At 41.4% G+C, this 27,537-nt stretch overlaps 1 protein-coding gene across 3 annotated transcripts in view; it reads right to left on the bottom strand.

The window, feature by feature from the left end:
• The window catches only part of ARMH4 (armadillo like helical domain containing 4), a 116,922-nt gene that overhangs the window by 10,838 nt on the left and 78,547 nt on the right, over nt 1-27,537 (bottom strand). For all 3 annotated transcript variants that reach the window (XM_032482104.1, XM_032482102.1, XM_032482103.1), the window contains exon 6: nt 5,223-5,254. In XM_032482104.1, coding sequence (XP_032337995.1) covers nt 5,223-5,254 — 32 coding nt within the window. The remainder of the gene's footprint in view (nt 1-5,222; nt 5,255-27,537) is intronic.

The following is a 27,537-nucleotide window of genomic DNA, read 5'->3' on the forward strand; positions in this document are numbered from 1 at the left end:
GTCACTCTTTCCACATTTCTTATTTACACATTGAGACTTCTCCTTTCTAGAGCTTTAAATCATGTAGACTTCACAAAAATTTAGTTCATCTCTCTCTTCTCTTTTGAATCCATTTTGTGTGTGTGTGTGTGTGTGTGTGTGTCCATCTGTTTGACTGTCTGTCTTGCATTTTCCTGTGCTTTGAAATTACAATTACAGGATGGGAACAAAGGAACCTACCCCCTTCAAATATAACTTAACCTTTCCTCTTTCAAAACTTGTTGCCTACAACTTGTTACCTGCAAAAATGAAAACAGGATGCATGTGCATACTTCTTAAGTTATAAACACTACCTTTTCTCTGTTCAGAATTATTGGGTGTACGTGTCCCTCCACATGTAACATCCTGAGAAGGACACAACCGCATCTGCACATATTCCAACTGAGAATGCATAACTTGACTCTAATCATGAGGAGACATCCAGTGAAGCTAAATGGAAGAATATTCTTTTTTTTTTAAAGGCACTATGTTCTTAAAAAATATCAGTGTCACGGAAGACAAAAGATGGCTATAAAAATATTCCAAATTAAAGAAAACTAAAGACTCCTGACAACTAAATGTGTTATACGACCCTAGACTAGATTCTGTACTGGAGGAGAAAAAGACTTTTATTTATAAAGGACATTTTGGTTCTGTTAACTAAGACGCTGAACTATGGATGCCCATACAGAGAAAAGCACAATAGCAATGTCAATGGACTCAAGCTGGTAACTGTACTATGGTTTGCTAACAGAACAGTCCTATTTGTAGGAAATACACACTGAAGTATTTGGCATAAAAGGGCCACAATGTGCGCAACCTTCCCCCAAATGGCTCAGAGAAAAGGAGCAGAGATGGGGAGCCGATGCCAGCAGATAAGAAAACAAATGGGGCGGCGTGGGAAGAATGAGTGCATCTGGAGGAAAGCTGCAGAGTGTTCTTTGTTCTGTTCTTATTCTTAGACATTTTCCGTAAATTTGAAATTATTTCCAAATAAACAGTTCAAAAATTAAAGAATGGATCTTAAGGTAAAATTTACTAGATACAGTCGTTTGTGTTTGTGTTTGGTTTTGGTTCTGATTTGTCTGTTTTGTTTTGTATTTATGAGAAAGGTATCCTTCCTACTTAGGAAAATGTATTTGTTCAGAAACATTAGTATTCAAGAAAATCAAATGATACACGGTACTGCCTAAAGTCTGCTGAATTCAGACAGCACCCTCATGATGTCTATCCAACAGCGGCTCTCCAGCTTAAGCGTGCGTCAGAATCCCCTAAACAAGACTTGTTCAAATACAGATTGTCGGGCCCCTTTCCCAGAGTTTCTGACTCAGTAGATCTGGGGTGGGACCTGAGATGTTGCATTTCTAGCACGCTCCCAGGTGATGCCAATGCTACTCGTCTAGACTGTATGTGAGAATCGCTGCTATGAAGTACAGCCTGGATCCATTTTCTGGATTACTTCCTAAAGCTAGAAGAAATAGAACGGTCTTATACCTACAGAGCTGGTCTTTATTATACAGCTAAAATTTTGATGCATCTTCAATTCAAGAAACAATATAGATGTTGAAATAATACATCAACAGGTAGCCAGGTAATGATTTGCCAAAGAAGCATCACTAACTTAGACATTTAGCCAGAAAGAAGGTGGATGGAAGGAGGATAGGGACTGTCCCTCAATATCCATTCACCCCTTCTTCTAGAGCAACAGAACCTCCCCTTTGGGCTGGGCACAGAATAATGATGACTTCTCCCTGCCTTCTGTGCAGCTGGATGTGACCAAGTGATAAGCCTCACTAAGGAGATGACACATCAGTGACACATGCAAATTCCAGAGCATGCTCTTCAAGAGAGGAGCAGAGCCTCTGTCCACACCCCAACTTAAAATGGCAGAGCACCTTTATCTTCCCTTCTAAGAGGGGAGGGATGTCTTAGCCTCCCCTTTTCCTTCTTCCTTCTGGCTAGAATATGGACCTAGCTAAGAATATGGTCTTAACTGCCATCCAGGACCTCAAAGTGATCTTGAGAATAGAGGTCACAAATGATGGAGCATCAAACAGAAGGAGCCTGAGCCTTCACGGTGTTGCTTCTCACTAATCCTTGATCACTACCTCCAGACTCGTAAATGAGAGACAAGCAAACTTCTTTTTGGTTAAGCCATTGTCATTGGGGGGTTGCCTGTCACTCAAAGCTGATCTCAATCCTAACTAATATAGAAAAACTACATAATAACAACAAAAGGAACAATTCAGAACTTTTTAGAACACCAACCACCCTTCCTAGAGTCCAGCTAACTAACAGGGAAACCAATATTGGGAACAATTAAATGAAGCTAAACTGAGAAGATACCCTGGGTTGATGGAAAAGCCAGTTAAATATGCAGTTTAGTTTTCAGTTCTAAGGGATTCTGTGACTTTTATCAAAGTGGCAATAGTTCCATTCTCAAATAGTTTCTGAAGATAATGACTAACAAGACTTTTATTTTCTTTTTCTTTTGTTATCTTTTATTTTTTGTTTTCTTTTATCTTTTATTTTTTGTTTTCTTTTGACTAACAAGGCTTTTATAAATGATAGCTAGCTAGACAGATGAAGAGAAAGAGAGAAAGAAAGAAGGAGGAAGGGAGAGAGGGAGGGAGAGAGGAAGATATGTACGCACATATATACACATAGACATACGTGTGTGCGTGTGTTCACATATGAATGCATGTATCAAGTAAAGTGTAATATTTCACTTCCAGAGGGAGAGGAATGATTAGACTGAGTCCCTCCAGAAAGAGTCAAAATATGAAGACAAGGCATAAAATAAGTCAACCACGGTGGAAGTCTCAACTCTTCTTCTTCCATTTTTTTTAAACTAAGTCATAACTAAAAAATACTACAGAATGAAATGAAGAGAGGACTGGGAAAACTTCAAAATAGTCCAGAAAACTAAGACCATACAAAGAATTATCTCCCTTGGTGAAACGGAGCAGGGAGAGGGTGCCAGGCCTTTGAGACAAGATAAGAAGGAAGGAACCACAGGAGGAGAAGAGACAGCCTTTCTCTAAGGCTAACACAGGTTTCTAAACACAGTAGCAACCCTATATATACAGGCAGGTAAGACATTTTGAACATCCAACTTCAAAACAGGCTACACGCCAACATTTGTTTTCTTAAGTCTATTTTTGTCTACTTTTGTAACTCAGAGGACACTTTCTATAGAAACAATGACATATGGATCCCTAGATTAAACTATCAAAGCCTGTTTGCTTTCCACTGCAGCATGTCTTCCTCTGAAACATAACAAGAAGCACTGCCAATGTAAGTATATTCAGTTCTAAACTTTGAAGCTCCTCTTACCCCAAATCTTGCTCAGTCTGTCTGATCATAGTCACCCCGCCTTAGACAACTGGACCTGTCACAGATACCAACATGGCCTCCACTGATGTCAACAGGCTTAAAATTCTTCAACATTCCTTTTAGTATATACGAACATAAAATAATCTCATTCTCAAAAACTACCCATGCTGAATTTTACTGAGAAGCAGAAAAATATAAGTGAGCATTAAGATAGTTATATAATTTTAGTTGCAACTGGATGTTTTCTTTTATCCTTTAACATTAAGCTGTAGCAAAATAAGTGTTAATCATTCAAATATGGGGGAAATTGACCTCAAACAATAAACAAAGATATGGAATACCATCCACCGATGTATATTCTGAGGCAGGTGAATCAGAAGTAACTCAGTATCTGGCAGTTGAAAAGATTTCCATTTAACTAAACCCCCAGTGAAATCTGAGCTGGGTTATAGTAATGGGATCTGACACAAGCTACAGCGTGGAGTTCAGAATTCCATCAATATTTTTATGAGCAATTCCAGTTTGAAATGACAAGGTAATCCAAAATTAGAGCCTAGAGAGTGTTGAAAATTAAAAGAAAATGAAAAATATGAATCTGGAAGGAAGTTAATATTGCCAATCACAGATGAAGATGGCAGAATTATGCAAGAGAGGAAAACATTTTTCTATAGTTGGTCATTCCAGACAGGTCAGCTCATCACTCGGTAAGCAATGGCACCATGCTGGACTGCATAAAAGTGGGCCTAAGGAGAGTGCTCAGGTGTTCAGGTGGTTTTTTTTTTAATTGAAGTATTGTTGATTTACAATGTTGTGTTAGTTTCTAGTGTACAGCAGAGTGATTCAGTTACACACATATATACTTTTTTTTTTTCATTTTAGGTTATTATACGATGTTGAATACAGTTCCCTGTGATATACAGTAGGACTTTGTTGTTTATTTTATATATAGTAGTTAGTATCTGCAAATCCCTAACTCCTAATTTATCCCTCCCTCCACTGTTTCCCCTTTGGGAACCACAAGTTTGTTTTCTATGTCTGGGAGTCTGTTTCTGCTTTGTAAATAAGTTCATTTGCATCATTGCTTTTTAGATTCCACATATAAGTGATATCATATGATATTCGTCTTTCTCTGTCTGACTTACTTCATTCAGTATGATAATCTTTAGGTCTGTCCATGTTTCTGCAAATGGCATTACGTCATCCTTTTTATGGCTGAGTAGTATTCCATTGTGTGTGTGTGTACACATATATATATATACACCACATCTTCTTTATCCAATCATCTGCTGATGGACATTTAGGTTGCTTCCATGTCTTGGCTATTGTAAATAGCACTGCTATAAACATTTGTTCAGGTGTTTTTAATCCCACCTCCCATTATGATTTAAGGATGCCCTTCCCATCACAAACTTGTATTCTTAAGTCAAGTCCATCAATTTTTGGCCTAGGGTCAGAAATATCAATGCCTTCCAAAATCCAAGGTATTTCTTCCTCATACTGGAAGATCAGGTTCAAAAGAACCTTGCACTGGGACAAGAAATGCCCACTAGAATGGGATTACACTCCGGAAATTCCCTAAAAGGAACTCCACCTCGATATGTCAAGGATGTTACTCAGCTGTGCATATGAGATGTTGCTGCCATGAGAATGAAAGGTGCTCCAAAGAACAAGGCATCCCTTGTGCTATACAAGAAGGGCCTTAAAGGGAAGGCCTTCTTTCTTGCTGGGCACATGGAAGCAGCTTTGTATCTCTGCATAGATTACCAGAATCAGGATAATGAATTAAAGCTCCATTGCTCTGAAGAGCTTCTATTTGACAAAGCCATGCCCTCCAAGATAAACCCCAAGGATGAAAATGCTTCTCTTACCTTGTCTTTTAGTTTTTCCATCCAACTTCTCACTAAGGAAAATAAGAGAAAAAAAAATGTAAATAGCTATCTTCTTACTTATACTTCATTGTGTTAATTTGATAATTTACTTATATTTCACAGTATTAAGTTAATTTGATACAATGAAATTTCCATTGTATGAGATTTAGCGAAAGAGTCAACAGTATTAACATCAGTACAGTAACAGTCTTGTCTTTATCCTCATTTACTTAAAAATGCAAAAAAGAGCACAAACATATCCCTCATGTCATCATTAGATGAACAGAGAATATTTTGGTTTGCTAAACATTTTTCTGTTATTATTGACTGCTTTGGGGGAGGTCTGGGGAAAGAGAGAGGACATCGCCTTTAAAATATCAAGTTCACTTCTTATTGGACATTCTTTACTCCTCATCTTTCTCAGGTTTCTTCACTTGAACCATTGTCAGGGAACAGAGGCAGGAAGGTACACAAGGCAGGCCGGGGCTGCCCAGCTCTTGCTGAGCAGTGCGCACTTCAGGGTCTGCAGCTGCACAGTGCCTCTCACAGCTGCCCAGCTGTGCTGCTGCTGCGGAGAAGGACAGCCATGGACCACAGTATGTAAGTGGGAGGTTTGGGCTCGGACCCAATACATTTCATTTATGGACACCAACATTTGAAGTTCATGTAATTTTCTTACATGGCAAACGTTTTTCTTTCAATTTTTTTCCAACCATATTAAAACCTGGAAACCATTCTTTGTTCCTGGGCCGTATAAGAACAAACAGCAGACTTGGGCCACGGGTCAGCTTGCTGAGCCCTGGCAGAGACATGTTTTACCCAAGAAGCTGGTGTCTCCATGTACAATCTGACTTTAGAAGTAACGTGTCTGACAGTAGTGATGACAGCTAACAGGTGTATGGCTTTCCTCCTTACAAAGTATGTTCACTTGTATTGCATCATTTGACAGGGAAACCAACGACAAACATGAGAGTCAGGTAAGATGACGCTCAGGGAAAAGAAACTGAGACAGTTAAGAGGCTTGCCCACGATTACCCAGGGAGTCGAGAGTCGCTGGAACTCCAACCACCACCTGATTAATGACCTACAGGAATAAGATTTCCCAACTACCCATTTCTTTTGATGAAATCACCATTCTCCTGCTCTCTCAGGCTGAAAAATGTGGAGATCCCTTTGGCTCCTCTATCTCCTTCAGTCCCTGGCTTCAATCTCTCATGTCAAAACCGTGGCAAGACCTCTCAGGTTTCTCCTCCCTCATCACTCCTTCTGTCTCAGCTGGGATTCAGGCAAAGATGGTGGTGTTCAGTCAGAATAAGATCAGAGTCAAGGGAAGGTCAAAGGAAGAAAGTGCAGGAACCTCAAGAACTAAGCCACAGATTAGTGATTCTGAGAGTGGTCCCATGGAGAAGTGAGGACAGCCACTGATTTGCCAAGTGACTTTGGAGAAATTAGCAAACCTCTTGGACCCTCAGTTTCCTCATCTGTGAAATGGAGATGGTAAAACCTGTCTTGCAAGATGGTTGTGAAGATTAGAAATAACATGTGCAAAATGTCTAGTATAGAACTAGTGTAGAGAAACTAGAAAACAAAAACAATAAATCTGGGACAGCAGTGGAGAAAGACAAGTCAAACACAAGTATTGTGTTAACATGTCTCAACTAAGCCCAAGACATAAAGTTAAATTCTAGCAAGAGACTGCTACCAATTCATTCATTCATTCAACAATATGTATGATGCACAGTGAGGGACGGAGCAGGAGAGCCAGTTACTGGGGCACAGGGCCAACCTCTGAAGCAAGATGTTTGGAATCAGAGAATCAGCGAGGAATTACACAAAGAGCAAAGCAAAAGAGAGGTGGGAGCAGGAACACTGGTGTGAGCACCTTGTGAAGGAAAGGAACAGGGGCGGGAGAGGGGAGCTGACTACTTATGGATTACGGCACAAGGGTAGTTTGGAGAAGAGGCAAAGGAGGTCCAAATCACACCAGGGTCCGAGGCACTGACAGGCTTTTGAACTGTAGGAAATTCATCGCCAAGAGAAATGCTTTAACTTAGGCCTTCTCAAGGCAGGTCTCACTGGCAAACTGGCCAGATCTTAGGTTCTCAGAGTAAATTTCAGAGTCCTCCTTTGGGTGATTCTTAATGCAGTAATTCTCCACTGGAGGAGGGATGGCTCATCTGCATGGGATGTGCACATGTGCACTGGTGGTTTGAAAAAGCACGTTCAGTGAATCTAGTTCTGTAGTTTGTAATGGGAACTAAAGAAAGAAAGCTAGGTGAACTCTTCTTGGCTAGTGAGAGGGGTGATACACCGAAAACAGACAGTATTTGGGGGAACAAGGGTCTAAAAAATGTTGAGAAAAAACCTGCTCTTCAGAGTACGGGAGCTTGGTAGTGTTTCCCAAACTAAGAACGTGAGACCTCTAAGGGTGACACCTTGTGCTTCCCAAGCGTCTGCCAGGGTCCTTAACATGGTATTGGTCAGGTGCTTAATAAGTATTTTTTCTCTTCTTTCAGCAAACAGATATTGCTTTTAAATGAGTTCACAACTTTCAAGGAAACGTGATTTTCTTTCATGAGGTTTCTTTCTATAAACTGTTTCCAACAAAATGTTCAAAGACAGTGTAAAAATAAATTTAACACAATGGTGGTTTTGAAACTTAAGAAACAGAAATTAATAAGGGCATGCAAAAGCTACAAGAGAGAAAATCAGAAATTTTTTAAATAAAAAAAGATGATTCTTTATGAAGAGGAGAACCAATGACTGCAGTTTTTTTCCCCCCCAAATAGACAAAACATCACACTGTTAAAAGGGGATATAAATTGACACAACTTTTTGGAGGTGCCAGGAGAATTTACAACTGATATCAAAAGCTTTTTTAAAAAGTTTTTTTTTTTAATTCAAAGTTCCAGTTGTAGAAGAAATGTACCTTAAACAATTAAGCATGGATATGCATTAAAATTTTTATTTAAATGCTGGTCACTGCCACATTATTTACAATAGAAAAGAACATGAAAACAGCATCAATATTCAGCAATAGAAGAATCGTTTAAACACTTTAAAGAAAACAAAACCTTAGGCTACATCTACAGAGAGGACTATTATACAAAAATTAAAATTATTTAAAGAAAAATATTTCATGGCATGGTGTTGTTCTCATTATGTATTGTAAATGAAAAAAATGGGAGCCCAAGTTTGTGCATAAAAATAGCATGTGTATAATTGAAATGATGTACATCAAAAGGTTAACCGACAATACTGTCTCACCTCCTCACTCCCTTGCTGTGCTTCCTAGGGCTACATCCCAGATTAATTCCTCATGCCACAATCTAGCTTTTAGGGAGACTGCAAAGTAAGACACTGGTCTTAAGTCTGTCACTCTATGGGCAGGCCTGCCCTCTGGCACACGGAGTTTATTTTGCACATTAAAAAAAATCTCGGGGGGAGGGTATAGCTCAGTGGTTGAGTGTGGGCTTAGCATGACGAGGTCCTGGGTTCAACCTCGATACCTCCATTAAAAATAAATAAATAAAAACCTAATTAACCCCCCAAAGAAAAGCAAACAATAAATAAAAAATAAAACTTTAAAAAAAGAATGTTCTAAAAAAAAAACCTCTCAGAATAAACAGAAGTAAAAAGCAGCAGAGACAGGCAAACTGGCCAAGTTCAAGGCAAAGGCCTCTCCACTTATTCAAATTAATTCTAACTGAAGGACCTCAGGCTGCCTGAATTGATAAAATACTCCCTTTCGAAACAGCATTGTGCAAGATGTACTGCATGGCTAGTCCCACTCAGCTCACATTCAGTTTTGACTGTTACAAATACAGCCTCTTTAATAATCAAATTTTCAACCTCATTTACATCTTTCAGTAAAGTGGGAAACTTGATTTTTATCTCAATGAAAAGAGAAATGTATGTTCCACCTATTAAAAAGTGAAACAACAATACATCTAGCCCTTTGTTCAAAGCACATGTGACTGAACTTCAATCACAGTGCTTCTGCTGTGCCAAGAAATAAATGGAGACGAGCTCTTTCTCTTCCTTGTTATTTAACCGTAAGTGCCTTTTCTAGCCCAAGAAACAGGTTTTTTTCCAACTTAGGTAACACACTGAAGAATAATAAAACTTCCCAAGGTTTAAATGTTGTCTGCATGTTTTTTCAAAGAACCTTGAGATTTTTCCAGGTACAGATTATTCTCTAATGATGCTAAATTTACCTGCTTTAAAATCACACTGAAATCCTATCTATAATTATTTGCTCCTCACATAATCATAGAACAGCAAGGTTCTGATGAACAGAATGACCTACTTCTTCATGTGGGCCAAGTGAGCAGTAATCATGCATCTAGGAAGCAATTAATTCTGAAGGCTCTGCCCTGACATTTACAAAGAAGGGTACAGAGAGCCCAGATACCCTAATCTCTACTTTTAAGTAATATTAAGAATGTCTTTAGTTGACTTCAAACTTAGGAATGACACTAGATACCAACTGGGAAGCTGCAAAGAAAACATCTTAGAATCAATCATCTTAGATCCCCTCTTGCCGGGATCATATATTAATCATAACCATACAGATAAACTCTAAACTCTATGATGAAAAGGCTGTTATGGACTTCAACCACACGGCCACACCTGGGGCATAAATGAAGAAGGAAATATCCCTCCATGTGTGCTTCTTTCTCTGCCCCCAAAAAGAAGCATGCTATACAATATTGCTCAACAAAGGAAAATACAACTTGTCTACACCCCTCTTCTACACCTGATTGTGAGGGTAAACAACAACAACAACAACAACAAACTCATGCATTTTGCCCATGACATCCTTGAAAGTTCTGCTGAGCACAGAGGTTTCTGATCTATGGTTTTACTACCCAGCAGCATCAAGGCCACACTCAGGGTACTTGAAATTCTCCCCAACTCACTCTTACGGGTCTCTCTTCACATCTGCACTCCCTGATTTTCAAATCCTTGATGGAAAAGAACACAGTATGGTCCTCATACTTTATTTTTAATAGAAAGTTCACTGCTTCCTGAAGTGCTGTATCATCTGGCTTCCAGTGCAAAGCCATGTTTGTGTGCATTGCCTGTCCCACCCACTAAATCGGAAATTTGCCACCTCCAAACGCACGCGAGGACATAGCGGCCATGAAGTCCATCGGGCTTACCCACACTCTACTCTCAGTGTTATATAAAGTGAAAGACCGCTGCAGCTTCAAGACAAGGTCCCCGCACACCCCTCTCCTTTATATAAATTTTGGGACTTCCACTGCTAAAAAGCCATTGCTTGATCATAGAGTGAGGCACAGAGAAGACTGGCTTAGAGAGCAGGTAAACTCTGGAGTCTCCTGTTTGCTGATGACCCTTATGTAAACTTTCTGATGCGATTCTACCTGACCGACGTGAAGCTCCCGCTCCCCTAGTGCCGTGGCTCAGCAGACAGGAGAAATCAGAAGCAGAGCACTGAATGTGTGCTAAAGTGGTTCTCAAGGCGGCTTCAGGGCTGTGGCTCCAAGAGCCCCATTTTCTGGTTCGTAGTGCAACACTTCTCACAATAACGGACAAATACCAAGGTGTGCTCTCAAGAGAAATTAAGGCAAACCTTTGGCTAAGAGCGCCTGAGCACTGCAGTTAATACGCTCAGAGGCGAGCTTTTCTGCCATCTAAATGGATTACTTGAAAAGCAAGCTTCCCTGAGCGCCTGATCCTTAGGAAAAAACTTAAAGGCCTCACCGGACCACTGTAAGACAGCAGGTGAACCAGCTCTGTCCCCACCTCTCCCTTTTTAAATCCCTTAAGCAAACTTGGCACATGCTCCCTGGGAGCAGCTGTGCAATGATACAGGGAAATCTTTTATTAAAGCAGGAGAGCCCATCTCAGCATCCTTATGCTTTAATCAGTTCAAACATACTTCTATTTTGCCAAGTTCTTGAGATGCTCGCCCTCCCATCTGTTATGTCTACTTACTTTCCCTTGTGCTGGGATATGTCCTTGTGTGATCTGTCATTTCTCAGGGGAACTGATTTCTCAGGGAAGGTTATTTTCCCCTAGGAATCTTGCACAGCCTGCACTGCAGAAGTGTCACCTCAGATGAGCAGTTTCTGTTTGCTTGTGCTGAGCACACCAGGGGTTCACCCACCTGGCGCAGGGCTGTGCATTCATTTCCGAGTTGTGGCTTCTCGCATGATGAAGGCAGGCCTGGGGCTTTGGTGTCTTCTTTCTCTGCAACTCTGAGCCCCTTTCCGTTTTCTTGGCTTGTGGTGGGTATTTTTCTAGACCCCCTTTCACCAAGGAGGCAGCTTTTCCAGGATGCCTTCTTATGCAGGGTTTTGGCTCCTGCTCCCTGCCCTACACCAGCCCTGCACCAGTCCAAGGTCATGTCTCTTGACCCCATGTTGGTGTTAAACTCCACCCTTCATCCCAGCATCTGTGTGTGGTCCAGAGCTCCCGTAAGACACCACAGCCTCAGCCCAGGAGGCTACCGCTCCAGCCTCAAAGTTGCTGCCTCTGACAACAGCATCCTCTCAAGCTCAGTTGCATACTTTATGTTTTTGTTTTAATTTATGCAGAATTTCTCAGTTTTTAACAGGAGGTAGAAATCCATACTCACTCAGTCCATTCTGCCGCTGGAACTGGAAATGCAGACTCGACATCTAACCGGGTGCTTTTCCTTTTTTATTTATGGAGGTAAAATTTACAAAACTTACAATCGACCATTTTAAGGTGTGTAATCCAGTGACATTTAGCACATTCACAGTGTTTTCTCACCCTTACCTCTATCTCATCCCAAATTAGGTTTTATTGCCCCAAAAGGAAACCCCGTGCCCATTAAGCAGTCACTCTCCATTCTCCCCTCCCAACAGCCCCCGGCAACTACTAACCTGCTTCCTGTGTTTACAGATTGACCTATTCTAGATACTTCATGTCAGGGGGAGCACACAGTATCTCACGTTTCCTGTCTTCTTTCACTTAGCCTAATGTTTTCAAGGTTTATCCATGTTGTGGCATGTGTACTAATGGCCAAGAAGCACACGAAAAGATGCTGAACATTACTGATCATTAAGAAAATGCAAATCATAGTCACAGTGATGCACCACTTCACTCACTAGGAAGGCCATAAGGGAAACAAAACAAAAATAAAACACAGAATAACAGTGTTGGCAAGGATGTGGAGAAACTGAAACCTCACACACGGCTGTTAGAAACGTAAAGTGTGCAGCCACTGTGGAAAACAATTTGGCGGTTCCTCAAAAAGTTAAATGTAAAATTACCATATGACTCAGTAATCCCACACACACACATATATATATACCCAAAAGAACTGAAAACAGGCCCTCAAGCAAATATTTGTCCACTGATGTTCACAACAGCCAAAAGGTGGAAACAATCCAAATGTCCATCAGCTGATGAAACTAGAAACAAAGTGTGGTATATCCATACAATGGAATATGACTCAGTCACAGAGAGAAAAGAAATACTGATGCTTGCTACAACATAGATGAACCCTAGAAACATTATGCTAAGTAAAAGAAGTGATGGAAGATGAGGTAAAGAAGCTCTGTGGGTCCTCGGGAAGTGGGGTAGATGCCGTAGGGAGGGGAAGAGGTAGAACTATATTCCATCCACACAAATCAACCCATCAGGCCTCAGACCCCACAGGATCCAGCCTGCTACACTCCCTTCTAGAGCAAACACCCAACATTACACTCAAGCCAGCCCACCTAGAAGACTGGATCATACGACTCTCCTCTTATTAAAATAATTTCCCACTTAAATGATTTACTTCTCTGGAGTAATCATAAAATGCACAAAGTCAATTGCTAGGCAAGAAACAGAGGAATCAGAAGCAAAGTCTTACCTAGGCTTTTTATTTGATATGTTTTCATTTAATTAGAAGAAGAATCTGGCATTTACTGAGTATTTAATAGGTATCAGGTACTGTGTCAGAAAATATCTATAAAGCCTTGTATATTTATGAAATAAAATGAAGACTGCAGATATGCTTAAAAGGGAGGAAGAGAAATTTAATTGTATTTTTTCAGCAGACATAATTAAATCCCAAAGCTCTGAGCATCAATTAGACACTAGAAATAAAATCTGATTATCCCAGAGACTCATTTCCATACTTTTATGATTTGCCTAACTATGCATGGCCCCAAATTAGCCATCAACCAAAAATGGATTTGTTTTCACCTAGTAACAAACAAACCTTGAACTCATTTACGAGTTTCTTATGAAGGAACAACCAGAGAACTTTCGTTTAATTGGCAATATAACTATCTACATTATTAATGATAAGTTTATTTTCTTCTTAAAGTAGAAGTCTAAAGGCCATCAACGTGGCAGCAAGTAACAAATGTGCACTGAGAGAGCCTGACCAAACAACATCCACTTTCTCTGTGGTCCAACATTATGGGGAAATAGTTTTCCAAGATTTGTGTGAGGTTTTACTGTTCACACGGAGACATCCACAATAGGTATCAGAGAGAACTATAGCTACTATAAACATCTTAACTCTAAGAAAGATGCTTCCTGGAGAATGTCATTCTAAGTGAAGTAAGCCAGAAAGAGAAAGAAAAATACCATATGAGATCACTCATATGTGGAATCTAAAAAAAAAAACACAAACAAAGCATAAATACAAAACAGAAATAGATTCAGACCTAGAATACAAACTTGTGGTTGCCAAGGGGGCAGAGGGTGGGAAGGGATAGACTGGGATTTCAAAATTGTAGAATAGATAAACAAGATTATACTGTATAGCACAGGGAAATATATACAAGATCTTATAGTAGCTCATGGAGAAAAAAATGTGACAATGAATATATATATGTTCATGTATAACTGAAAAATTGTGCTCTATACTAGAATTTGATACAACATTGTAAAATGATTATAAATCAATAAAAAATGTTTAAAAAAAAAAGAAAGATTCTTCCACAACTGTAATGCAGTTTGCAGTAGACTAACAAAGGAAAATTCAAGACCCACTCATTCACACAGAGCCAAAAATAAATCAAACAAGAATAACTTGATCATCTTGCTCAACATTGTTTTCTCCCAACATATGCTTCCTCAGAGGCCACCATCTTTGTTCACCTTAGTGCCTCAAGGGCCTCCCTTGTTTCTTTCCAACCAATACTTTTGAAAGGAAACCTGATCACATCATTCCCTACTTAAAACTCCTTCAGAGCTTCCTCTTGCCTTTGGGAAAAAGTCTAAACGTCTTCCCGTGGCTTACAAGGTCTGCGTGATTTCAGTTCTTGTGAGTTAAGTGTGCCTCACCTCCAAATCTGCCACTTACTCTAACCTCTGTCTCCATCTCCTCTTCTCCCAACTCCCTCCCATCATTCTTCAGGCTCAGCCTACAGCGCACTTTCTCCCCTCTCTTGGGACACCAGAGCATCCTGCGGTTCCCATATCATTAACACCACGTGCCACACAGTCATCCAACCATAATCATTCTTCTTTAATGGCTGTCTTTCCTGTTAGTGGATGAAACCCTCTGAGGGAGGGAATGCCCGTCTTGCTGACTGCTGCAGCTCCACCACCACACGGGTCCCGGCACACGAGGGACACTGTGGAATTAGCAAATCATCTTCCATGAGAATGTATTCTCATGACGATTGGGGCTACTGTTCTCACACATTTGAAGCCACGTAAAGGATAATTGGGCTTATGTAGTTAAAATGGTTCCACTGAATACTAACTGCAGGAGGGGTTCTTAACCATTTTTGTGCAATGGATTTCCATCTGTCAGACAAAGATTATGGACCCCTTCTTGGAAGAATGTTTATAAATGCATAAAATAAGGCATATAAAATTCTAAAGAAACAATTATATTTATTTTTTTCTACTTCTTTTAGGGGGGATTAGGTTTGTTTATTTATTTATGGAGTCACTGGGGATTGAACCCAAGACTTCCTGCATGCTAAGCACGCACTCTACCACTGAGCTACAGCACCCCCCCACACAATTATATTTAAATCCCACTACCAAATTATTTTTAAAATTTGTGATACAATAGTAAGTATGTCTTTTTACTCTCTCATTAAATAAGAAGATCGAGTGACAAGTCTAATAGCTGCTACTGTCATTTCAAAGTAATGATGAGCATAAATGACATATTGAGATATCTGTAATTATCTGTAATAGTCATTGGTGAGAAAGACACAGTTACTGCTAATACTACTATGGCTACTGGCTCCACTCATAATTAGACAAAATACTAAAATTCAGTTAGTGAAAATAAGGATATCATTTTCACCATCCCAGTTCATGGACCCCTAGGGAGATTCCCGTGAAAGCCATGGGTGTATATGCTTACCTCTCCTGCTACGGGGAAGAATGGGCTACCCGCCCCCAGTCCCTGGGTCCACAGCCACAGGTGTGCAGTGTGCGCGTGTCCCTGGGCTGCTGTCAGACACTGGCCGGGCACGCTGGGTGCCAGTGCAGGCTCAGGCCTGTGGGGCGGAGGGGCCCTCTAGCCGGCAACTTTGCTCCAGAACTCACCACCAGCCTGGCCAAAACATTCTCAGAACTGAGCTGCCATCTGAGTCCTTTCCTACCCAGTCCTCCTTTCCTCTACCTCTCCTCTCCCAGACCTGCACTGCAGTCTGAAAGCTCTGCCAGCCACCTCCTGCTCCCCACCTTTACCCTTCCCAGGGGGGCTCCCAGTAAATCTCTCGTACACATAATCCCATCTTGACTGCTTCTCGGAAGACCTGAACTAACACAGTCCCTTTTAATCTAAGAAAAAAGAAAGGCCTATTTAACCGATTTTATTCAGACCTGATTATTCTGAAGATATTTGGACACACTGCATTTATAACACTTTACCAGTATCTACTACCTGATTTCAGAAAAGGGCTTTACAGAGAACTTTTTTTTTTTTTTTAACATTTCCCATTAACTCTTTGGCATCTAAAGGAAGAGTCATAAAGGGTTGAAGCCACAGACTAGCCTCCCTGAACAAATGACAATGGCTCATTAAGGAGCCTGGAACAAGAAGAAGAGGGCTGAGACCCCTAGCCAGCACAAAGACTTTGTTTAAACAATATGATTTGAAGTAAACACAATGGCAACCCCTCAGAATATCCTGCTTCTCATTTTTGAGAGCCCCTCTGACTCAACATCATGGGATACGAAGTGAATGCGTCAGAACTCCACATACACAATAGAGAAGTTAATACACTGGGTGGCTAGCTATACTTAGAATTGCAGAGAAGATGCTGAGAAGACACGATTGTGACGGTAAATTTTAATGGATAAAAGGGGGAAAAGACTGTTTATAGCACAGGGCATTCCCCTTCCCCAAGCTCCACTTCTTACACAAAGGATTTCAGGTACGACAACAACATAAAATGTAATATTAGAACCAAAACAGAGAAGAACACACCAAATAAAAAAATAAGGGAAATGTAAAAAAGCACAGAAGAATCAAGATGAGAGAAATAAACACAAGCATGAAGTTTCTAAGAGCAGATGGGGAGAAATACGTTCTTAGCACTCAATGTTGAAAGTTGGAACACATCCTCTCACAGGAACCTTTTCTGGTGCGTTGGGTAGATTCTGAAGGACTCCTAAACGAAGTTCTACTTCCACTATATTGTGAGCTGAATCAGTAGTGTGGCTGCCCCAGGGACCTCATCATGACATGTAACATGGTTTCTAAGTGATAATGCCCTCTGCCTTTCAAATCAATTTTAGGAAAAGAATTCACTCAGAAATGTAAAACATCTTGCATTACCCTATGTAAAGAGAAAAAATGGTGCTATGGGTTGAAATGTGTCCCACCCCCCAAAAAGATATGTTTGTGTCCTAACTCCAGTATCTCAGAATGTGACTCAACTGGAAATAGGAGGCTTGCAGATGTAATTAGTTAAATTAAAATGAAATCATACTGGAGCAGGATGGGCCCTTAATCCAATATGACTGATGTCCTTATAAGAGGGGAGAGACAGAGAGAGAGGATGTCACTTGAAAATACAGAGACCTACAGGGAAACGCTGGCCATGTGGCCACCAAGGCAGAGACTGGAGTGTGTATCTACGAGTCAGGGAACAACAAGGATTCCCCAGAAGCCAGGAGAGAAGCATGGAACAGACTCTCCCTTAGAGCCTCAAGAGAGAACCAGCCCTGCTGACACTATGATTTCAATGTCTAGCCCCAGGACTGTGAGAATGTCCATTTCTCTTGTTTAAAGCCGCCCGGTGCACGGTTCTTTCTTACGGCAGCCCAACGAAAGCAGCACGATAACACAGGGCTCCTCCCTGCTCAGCCTGCCTGCCGCCCTCACCACCAAGTTTCTGATTTGTAACTTTCATGGTAATGTACCAGGTTTCACCGGGCTTGATTCCAAGCCAGAGGTGGACCCATGCTTTTGGAAACTGGAACCCTGGTAGCAAAACTCAGCCTGCTGCTGCTCTCCAGAACCTGAGTCACCTCTTTGTTCCTAGGGAGCAATTTGCATGCTGAGAGGATCTAGTTCAATTCTGGCCTCGGTATATGACACTTAAGTGGCACTTGTCTTCCAAGAATACTTACAAAAATTGCCTCATTAATTCTCCCCACTGCCTTGTGCAGTAAGAAAGGGACAAGTACCATTATCTCAATTTTGAAAATGAAGACACTGAATCCTAAGATCCTTGGTCTATGGAGAGCAGTGAGAGGTCATTGATTCCAAAGAGGCCCAACCGTGTTGCTTAGCAGAATCACCTGAGCAACTCCGCGAAAATACAGATTCACGGGCCCAGCTCAGCAGCTCCAGGACACAGCCCAAAAGCCTGTATTTCTGACAAGTTCCCCAAGAAATTTTTTTTATAGCTTGACTAGTTCAATTCATGAACTGGCACTTGAGAACCACATTGGTCTTGTCTTCTTCAAGTTTGAGAAATATGTGGCAGACCCCTTTTACAAGATAAAAATTCTTAGGATTCTCCAGTGCTAACAAATCATCTTTATTATAATGTTACTTAAGTAGCTACAACCCTAAGCCTAGATATGAACCCCTAATCCTGATAGCTCATTCAAATGACATAAAACCAAAACAAATTCATAAATTAAACGGAATCCCAATAAAATGTCATTGTAAATGAAGCCAGAAAGAGAAAGAAAAATACCATATGATATCAGTCATGTGGAATCTAGAAAGAAAGAAAGAAAGAAAGAAAGAAAGAAAGAAAGAAAGAAAGAAAGAAAGAAAGAAAGAAAGAAAGAAAGAAAGAAAGAAAGAAAGAAAAAGAAAAAAGAGAACACTAATAAACTCATCTACAAAAGAAATAGACTTGCAGACACAGTAAACAATCTTATGGTTACCAGGGAAAGGGGGTGGGAAGAGATAAATTTGGGAGTTTGAGATTTGCAAATGTTAGCCACTGTATATAAAAATAGATAAAAAACAAATTTCTTCTGTATAGCACAGGGAACTATATCCAATACCTTGTAATCACCTTTAATGAAAAATATGAAAATGAATATATGTATATATATGCATGACTGGGACATTGTGCTGTACACCAGAAACTGACACACTGTAACTGACTATACTTCAACAATTTTTTTAAATTCCAAATTGACACCACCAGTCACTATACGACCACTGCACTGACTGCTACAGAACTGGTCCCTGACAGCACAGCCGGCTTGGCCGCAGGTGCTGCGAGAGACTCCGCCCCCTCCCCTCCTCTCCAAGAACCACGGCTGGCCGGGCCTGCCTTCCTGCTGCCTGCCTCAATGTCATGGCCTTCACTGCAGGAGAATGTGATCACAAACACAGTGCAAACGCAGGTTTTCCAATCATGCAGCACACTCAGCTCTAAGGAATCATCCAAATCATCTAAACTATGCTTCATCCTGATGGATTCACATTTTTATCCAAACGCAAACACAAGATTTAAAATTTCTCATAGTAAACTTGTGGATCTCCCTTTGATAAACACTGATCGAATACATCTAACCCACCTGTGTTCTTCCCTGGAGAGTCAGAATTCAGTGAATGTGGGCTTCACTGTTTTACTAATAGTTAACAGTGTACCATGCTCACTATATAGCAGACACACTGTTCCAAGCCTTTTACATGAACTAACTTGTTTACTCCTTATATCAACCATGTAAGGTAGGTGCAACCATTATCTCCACTGTGCAGACAAGAGAACTGGTCCAGAGAGAGCAATTTGCCTGGGATCACACAGCTCGGAAGCCTCAGACTTGGGATTTGAATCCAGGAAGTCTAGCTCCAGACCCTGTGCTCTTCACCACTAATTAAACATACTTTCAAGTGAGGTATTCATATTCCATGATTAATGGTACAGTCTGACTTCTCTCTACTCCCAACAAGTGGGAATTTGAGACACTGGATCCGGGATTAGTGCGTGAGTTGCACTAATTAGGAGCTTGGGTGAGAGGTGGGAGGTTGCACTGCACAGAGATTAAAACGAAGGGCCTTAGGGACTCACCGAGTCAGAAAACCAGGCAAACCGCCCAAGCAGGCATCCATCCAGAAAAGTTAGGTAAAGCAGAAAAACCTGGGTGGATATCAGTAGGACAGAAACCAAGGAAACCAGATGCGTGAGCAGGTCTGAAGCGGAGTGAGGCAGAACTTAGAAATATTCTCTAAGCAGAAAAGGGAAACGTCTGCAGCCTTGGGTGTGACAGAGGAAGATGAAGTTGCCAGTTTTGCTGCAGTAGAACCTGCAAAAGGACCCCAGTCGGCTGAGGATGAACTTACACATGTTGCCCAAGAGGATGCCTCACAAGAGAGGCAAAGGTGACACTGGGATCTCTGGAGGGTTAAAGTCACCAAAGCTCACAAAAGAAAAACCCAAGGCTCCCTCCTCAAAAACAACTGCATCTTTTATCTGGTCATCTGCCAGGTGTTTAAATGAACCTCACTAACTAATACTTACTTCTCATTTTCTAAAAATATAAAGACATCAGGCTACATCGAGTTGCTATGGACTTAATCGCAGGCGAAGCAGGAAGATTAAACAGCATGCTTTTCAAAAACTTTCTTTGGACATAATTAATAGGAGGCTGACTTAAATGAAAATTCGGTTTGTGTGGTAATGATAAAAGATATCCTTGTAATACTGACCAATAGGGCTTTTTCCTGCCCTTCAAATTATCTGGACGTTCACCTTGGCAGTCAGCACTTTATGCCTGTCTGCTTCTGGAGAGATCTTGGCACTTTTTCTAACAGAAGGGCAATTTTTTTTGAAGGGAACAACAACAATAAAAAATCACAAGGAAAATGCTGAAAATGAGAAGAACTGAAAGAAGATTAAAAAAAGGATGTGAAAGCATAATAAACAAGAGGAGAAACAGGAGAGAGACACAAGACAGTGAAAGCCAGAGAAGGGAAATCAGGGGAAAGGAGTTTTTTTAAGTGACTGATTGATATCGAGTAAGAGAGAAAGTCATTCAAATGCAACGTGAAAATGCTTTGTGCCCATAATTAAACCTTTTACTTCATAAATAAGAAAATCAACCCACTGGACTTTTGATCAGGCCTCCCTGATGAGAGAAAAGAAACTTAACCAAAAAATCAAAGAATAACTGTGCCACAGAGAATAGATGATCTCTCACTGCTGCAAGATATATGTACTTGTTTCTGAACTACAAAGTCATAATCACAGATACTCACATTTCACACTTTTTTCAGAGAGACTCTCCCTGTCTGCATCAGCAGTAAGTTTTATGTATGATGGTTTCGGCACCAAAAGTAGCATCTCTTTTAGAGTACAAAGTAGAAGCAAAGATGTAGACCCAGAAGAACCACATTGTTTTGAACTTGAGATGCCTACAAAGAGTCTCAATAATTTATTAAGCTTCTTTTATGACCAGGCACTTGCTAGAGGATGAATACAGAGATGACCAAGACCCAGTCCCCTGCCCTTCAGGGAGCTGATAGTTCACAGGGAAGCCCTTGAGAGGATTAACAGCACAAGTGGTTAAGTCCCCATGATGGCAAACAATGAATGAAGGCATTAATGAAGGAGTATTCTTACTACTGAGGAAATTCAGAGAGTTCATTTCCCTCCGAGGATTTTCAAAGATAATGACTTAGTGACATGAGGTGCCACAGAGTAAGCTCAGCCTTCTAACAGCACAGGCACCTCCACTCAGAAAAGCAACACTTATTTTAAGTCCCAACTATTGAATCCTGATCAATCCTGACTCTGTTGGTTCTCCTTATGATTCAAAGTTCCCATCGCTTAGAGAGTGATTCTACTCAGAAGTATTTTTGGTGAAGGCTTTTGTATCCATCTAGCTTCTCACAGAGAGCATCAAAATAACCGATTCGAACCTGGATTTCGCAGTACTTTGTCCTACATCTCAGGTCCCACAGCGCGACATTCACTTCTAACCATCGGCTTCAAGTGCAGCACTTTCCAGATGGCTTTCCTCTCTGTGTTTTGATTTTCCAACTGTCGAGGCTAACGCATATTAGTACAACACTGTCCAACCCTGCAGATGCTGTAACATGGGGAGAGCGGAGACAGACAGACCCTTCTCCAAAGTCTGCACAGCTGGAGTAGCGCCCTTGGCTGCTTTACTTGCATTCAGTTAGGTCCAAGCAAGTCAAGGAGGACCACACTCCTGAAAGCCCTGTCTTAACGGCACTCAGACCCGCGCCTCCCTCTCTCTTTCCACCCAATGGACCTGGGGAGAGCCAGAGGCAAACAAATCAACCATGTGAGTGACTGCCTTCTCCCACAGTAAGCAACTGGAAGAACATAAGGAGAACAGGCACAGACAGAGACCTGCCATCACTCCTGGGGCAACAGTCCTGGGGGCGCAGGACCAGCTGCCCAGCTGAGTAACCAGAGAAAGACGAGCCCAGCTGTTTGCCCGGTCTTGCTTTGTGTTGGATTTGCTTCTTTCTTTTTCTTTTTTTTCTTCAGTGTTAGATTTTTTTTTCATTGTGATTATACACACACACACACACACACACACACACACACAAAATGAAACTTATCATCTTAACCTTTTTTAAATACACAGTTCAAGAGTGTTAATTATATTCAGATTGTTGTGCAATGGGTCTCCAGAACTTTTTCATCTTACAAAACTGAAATCTATACCCCTTAAACAACAACTCCCCACCCCCCTCTCTCCTCAGCCCCTGGCATAGACCTGTTCTTGTGTTTTAATTGAAAGGTGAGTAGTACTTAGAAGGCAGGAACAGAGCTGGGTAGAGTGTCTGACATTAAGCTCCTCCACTTCACAACGATATCAACATTATGTGACATCATGTCACAAATAGCAATGAAATAGGGATAAAGGACATTACTTGTGGATAATCTTACAACTAAAGGAAAGATTCCTGATGTGCTGTTCTTTGCACACTGTGAAGTCAGGCAGCATGTCTTTCAGGAATGCTGATCAGACACGCACACAGGCTCCAAGGCTCTATGGGGGGGGGGAGGTTATTGACTCTAGTAATATTTCTTCCTATGCTCCTGCCAGTGATCTTCAGCAATGCAAAATCTGCAACAGCTCAGCAAATAAATAATGCAGTTTGAAGAGCAGCACTAAAAGATGATGATAAACCTAACTAAATCAATGTCTAGGGCCAATTGATGACTTCAGAAAACGCCCAATTAATCAAACAGCCCCTCCAGTTAAAAAAAAAAAAAAAGTCATATATTCTCAGCAGCTTCAAGCTCCTGGGATGAGCCTGGATAAGAAGTTGACAGATGTTATAGAACTTTGATGTAGAGCCATTCTTATAAGAGGGCTGCACTCACCCTACTGTCCAAACATCATAGCACACCAGGTCAGGGCCAAGACTAGTAAGTGTTCAACTGATGCAACATCCAACACAGCTGAGATGATAAAGGTAAAAAAGTTCTGCCAGAGAAAACAAGTAACTCTACTTGGCTAGCCAACATACTCATACAGATAACATTTATGGAAGAGAAGAAATTCTTAAACCTCTCCATAACTTTGGATAAAAAGGGTCATTTGTTATAGCAAACAATCCATGTCCTTTCCAGGGCATCACAATTTGGGATGTCAGTGCTCTTTCTTTGAATTCAGAAGGTCTATATGAACTTCCTCCTTTGGTTTCTGGAGGTTCCTCTGGGCTCCGCCCTTGGTCTCCAGCCTTCACACTACATCAGGAAATACGAGGTAACAATAGCCTGCTTCCACTTGACTGAGTTTCATAAGGCACTCTTTAAAAGACATCCTAGGCTTGCCTACTTAGTTAACAATTCAAAATTAAACACACAAAAATAGAAAAAACTCTAGCATATTCTAAACATGAATGTTTGAAACAATTTTCCACATCACTATTTTATTCCAGACCACTATCAAAGTTTCGGCACACTATCCAAAGGCTCTCTGCTCACTCACCTTGTCCCAGGCCTTGGGCATCTCCCACTCAGATCACTCCCATTATCGAAGGTTCTCCTTCATTTGGACCCACCTGGACTTTTCTACCCTCCCAGACACAGACCAGACTCCAGTCAGACCCAGTCCTATGTCATCTACACCCCTGTCCCCAGTTTCTCTAACTCTCGTTTCCTCCATAACACTTTCGGTCATTCTTATATCAACTAAGATATAAGACTGTCTGCCTACTGGTTGTCAGCTCTGGGCTAAGTATTGCACACACATGTCATGTGGTTCTCAAAACAACTCTCCTGCTATCCCCAATTCACAAAGGAGGAAGCGGAGATAGGACTGAGTTCACGGGGCATACTACAAATACCTGGTGTGAACTGGCTCGATTTCAGGGCTTTTCATCAAAGCACTTTCAGACCTGTTGGTTTGTCTGCCTCCCTCTCAGCTGTATTTTCTCCAGCAACTGCTCCTCCATCTTGAAAGTCTTTTCCTTTGGCTTCTATGACGTCATGCTTCCCCGCACCTCTCAGTTTACACTGCCTCAGCCTTCTTTGGGGGTCTGATTGACCTACTCTATCTCACTTGTGAATGACTAAAGTTCCCCAGGGTCCTATTCCAAGTCACAGTCGCTTTGAAACCATATTAAAATGTGCAGTGAAGAGTTAACTACCAACCAGGTTGGGACCTATATGGCTTCCTGATGACATAACATTCAAGGATGTTCTTTTTTCTCTCCTTAAAGCAATTATGTGGTAATGTCACTTGCCAGTAAAGCGATCAAGACCTTCAGTATCACATACAATTTGTTTGCAACGGTTTGAATGTAAAAACACTACACTGAAAATTTAGATAAAAATATAACTTTCATGCCTCACCATTTAAGTCCTTTGATTTCATTTGGGTTTGGTCCAGGATACCCAAACACACTCATTATTTCCCATCTGCTCTGGGTCAGACTATGGGGGAACCCTCTCCCTTGGACCTGTATTTCAAGAAAGGTACAGACCACCCTGGCCCTGCTAAGTGGAAAAAGCCACAGAAGCCTGTGTGACTTCAATCAAAATGGTGGTCATGGCTTCCCCGAGTCCTGAGGGCTGCTCAGGCCATGTGCATACGTCAGTGGAGAGGAAAACACAGCACAGAGAAAAAATATTTCCAATGTGATCCTCTATGGGGCCAAGTTTCCTCTCATTTACTAATTCTGATCAAGAAAGGAACAAAAATACATCGCATATTTCTCAGGTCAAACAGATATACTTACTACATGGAACAAAATAAGCATTCAGTTAAATCTGTCATTCATTTAAAAAATAGTTTTAAGGGCTTATGAAATAAATGAACGTGTGCTAAATTCATAGGAGAAAGTCAGGTGAAATGAACAGAGCTCTTTCCTGGGTTTCAGGATCTTGTCATCTTAAAGGGATCATGTATGCATATAACTTTAATATGAGACAATATAATTACCTCATATTTAATTAACTAGTAGCAGAGCATCTTTAAAGTGCCATGTTATTAAGAAATAGTCCTTACATCTTTGCTCAAACTTGAGCCACAGACCAGCCTCATGGCATCACGTGGGAGCTTGTCAGAAATGCAGACTCTCAGGAGCCACCACACACCTGCTGAACCAGAATCTGCACTTTAATCAGGTCCCCAGGGATTCAGTTGCTCAATAAAGTTGGGAGAGGCACTGCTTTACATTCTTTGGCACTCTGTCACTGCCCACCCACCACAACTTAATGGAAGTCGACTTCAAAACAGGGACTCAGATTTTTATAGAAGAAATGTTCAACACACTGTTTTCAAAGTGAACCTCTCAGGGATTTGTTTTAGAATTTAAATGTACAAAATGTGATTCAGAAGCTCAGCAAACTGTATGGCCCTGCATTTTAATATCCGACGAGGACTCAGACCCTTGCCTGAGACATGGAAGGATTTAAAAATACAGCTCTATTCATAGAGGTAAGAATATTTTCTTTTCAAGCTTTGTATGTATTAGATTGACCTTGCAGAAGCCACTGGAGGAGATGGAAACTTTTATCCAGAAGTTTCAACCTGATGATTAAAAGGAGTATCACAGGAGGGAGCCGAGATGGGATTCCTCCCAACTTCGGAGCTGCTGAGTCACAGAGTCATAAACTGTGAGCACAGGAAAGACCTGGAGGTTATTCTCTCGGCTCTGCCATACTCCCAGGGAAAATCAGTCTGCACTACTTCACATCTATAGCTTCTTTTTCCAACAAGCTCCAAACGATTCACATTTATCAACCAACCAATCAGCCAACCCACAGTCTTTAACCTTCTGCAAAGTGCAAGAGGGGCAGAGAGAACACTCGTTCCTTCACAAAGCTCGTCATTTCATGAGACAGAATAAAAGCACCTCACAAATGAGATGCACAGGGAGGAGATTCTTCGGGAGGAGAAGAGATCCCTTGAGATAAGGGGTCAGGGAGGGCTTCACAGCGCTGGAAGGAACCTTGGCGCTCACACATCCCAGGTCTTCCCTTCCTGCTAAGGCAACGGAAGGGCACGGGGTTAAGCCCTTTAGCCAGAGTCATAATGTAAGTCTCCCGAGGAACTAGAGTGAGGCCAGGCTCTTGACCAACTCCTTCCCCCACACCACACAGCCCCTCAGCAGTGCCGGCTTCCTGGACTTGAGCTCTAAGGCAAAGTCTGCTGGGTGTCCACCAAAATCCATCCTCCCCTCTCTTCCACAGCAACAGGGCCATACCTGGGCACATGCTGCCCAGCTGCCCTACTTTTCTATTCTTCTGCAGCTAGAGCTGGCCCTGTGACTAAGTTGTTGTCAATGAAATGTCCAAAAAGTGACATATGCAACTTTGGGATCCGGAAGTGCCTCTTTCACACTCTTCTTCCCCTTCCCACCAACTGCAGCCCCAACACCACCAACATCCTAATGGATGTCAGAGCAGCAACTTAGAAAGGAACCTGCATCCCTGAATCCCGTGGAGCAGAGCTACCTACCAACCCAGAATGTTCACTTCAGACTTTCACGTGAGAAAGAAACAAACTTCTCTCTACTTTAAGTCACTGAATTCCTTGGGGGTATCTTTGCTATAACATTCCAGCTTTACCCTAAGCAACACAGTTTATAACTGATATATAACCAAAGTGAGGTTCAATGCAAGGGCATACGAACTGTAACAAGAAGTCTGATACTTTCTTACTTTAATAAGATAAGAATCACTTTGCATTCGCTCAGTTCCTGGTACACATGGATGGAGACACGGATAGAGATTTTTTGGGGCAAACAGACAGACATGTTATTGGGCACTTACCAGGTACCAGACAATTTGTCAAACAACTTACGTGCACATTAGATTAATTAATCATCACTATAACCCTCTGAGCTTGGTACTCTCATTATTTTTGATTTACACATGAAAAAAAATGTAGCTGAGAAGGATGAATTAATTAATTCTATAACTAGTTCATGCTGAGCAGAATTCAGACCTAAGGATAACTGACTCCAGAGCCAGTGCTGTCTTTTAAAATGCTATATTCTCTCTCTCTCTCTCTCTCTCTCTCTCTCTCTCTCTCTCTCTCTCTGTGTGTGTGTGTGTGTGTGTGTGTGTGTGTGTGTGTGTGTGTGTGTGTGTGTGTGTGTGTTCTGATAGACAGAGATCAAGTGAATAAAATAATTGTGGCAGCTAGATGTGGTGACCAGAAACACTGGACCGAGAGACAAGAGACCTGGGATTGTCACAAGTTGTAACTCTGGCCAAGCTATTTAGTTTCTCAGAGCCTCAGTGTCCCCTAGTGTAAGAGGTGCTACCTGAATCACATGATCTTTAAAGAAACAGCCCTGACAGTCTCCAGCAGAGATACAGAGACTCAGCTGTCACTCACACGCTGCCATCTATACAAACACTCTTTCACTCTCAAATCTGAACTGAGCAGAAGACCTTGCTGGAGGAATAAGGGCTGTGTGGTCCGAAGGAACAGC

The sequence above is a fragment of the Camelus ferus genome, chromosome 6 (assembly GCF_009834535.1).
Source record: "Camelus ferus isolate YT-003-E chromosome 6, BCGSAC_Cfer_1.0, whole genome shotgun sequence".
NCBI lineage: Eukaryota > Metazoa > Chordata > Mammalia > Artiodactyla > Camelidae > Camelus > Camelus ferus.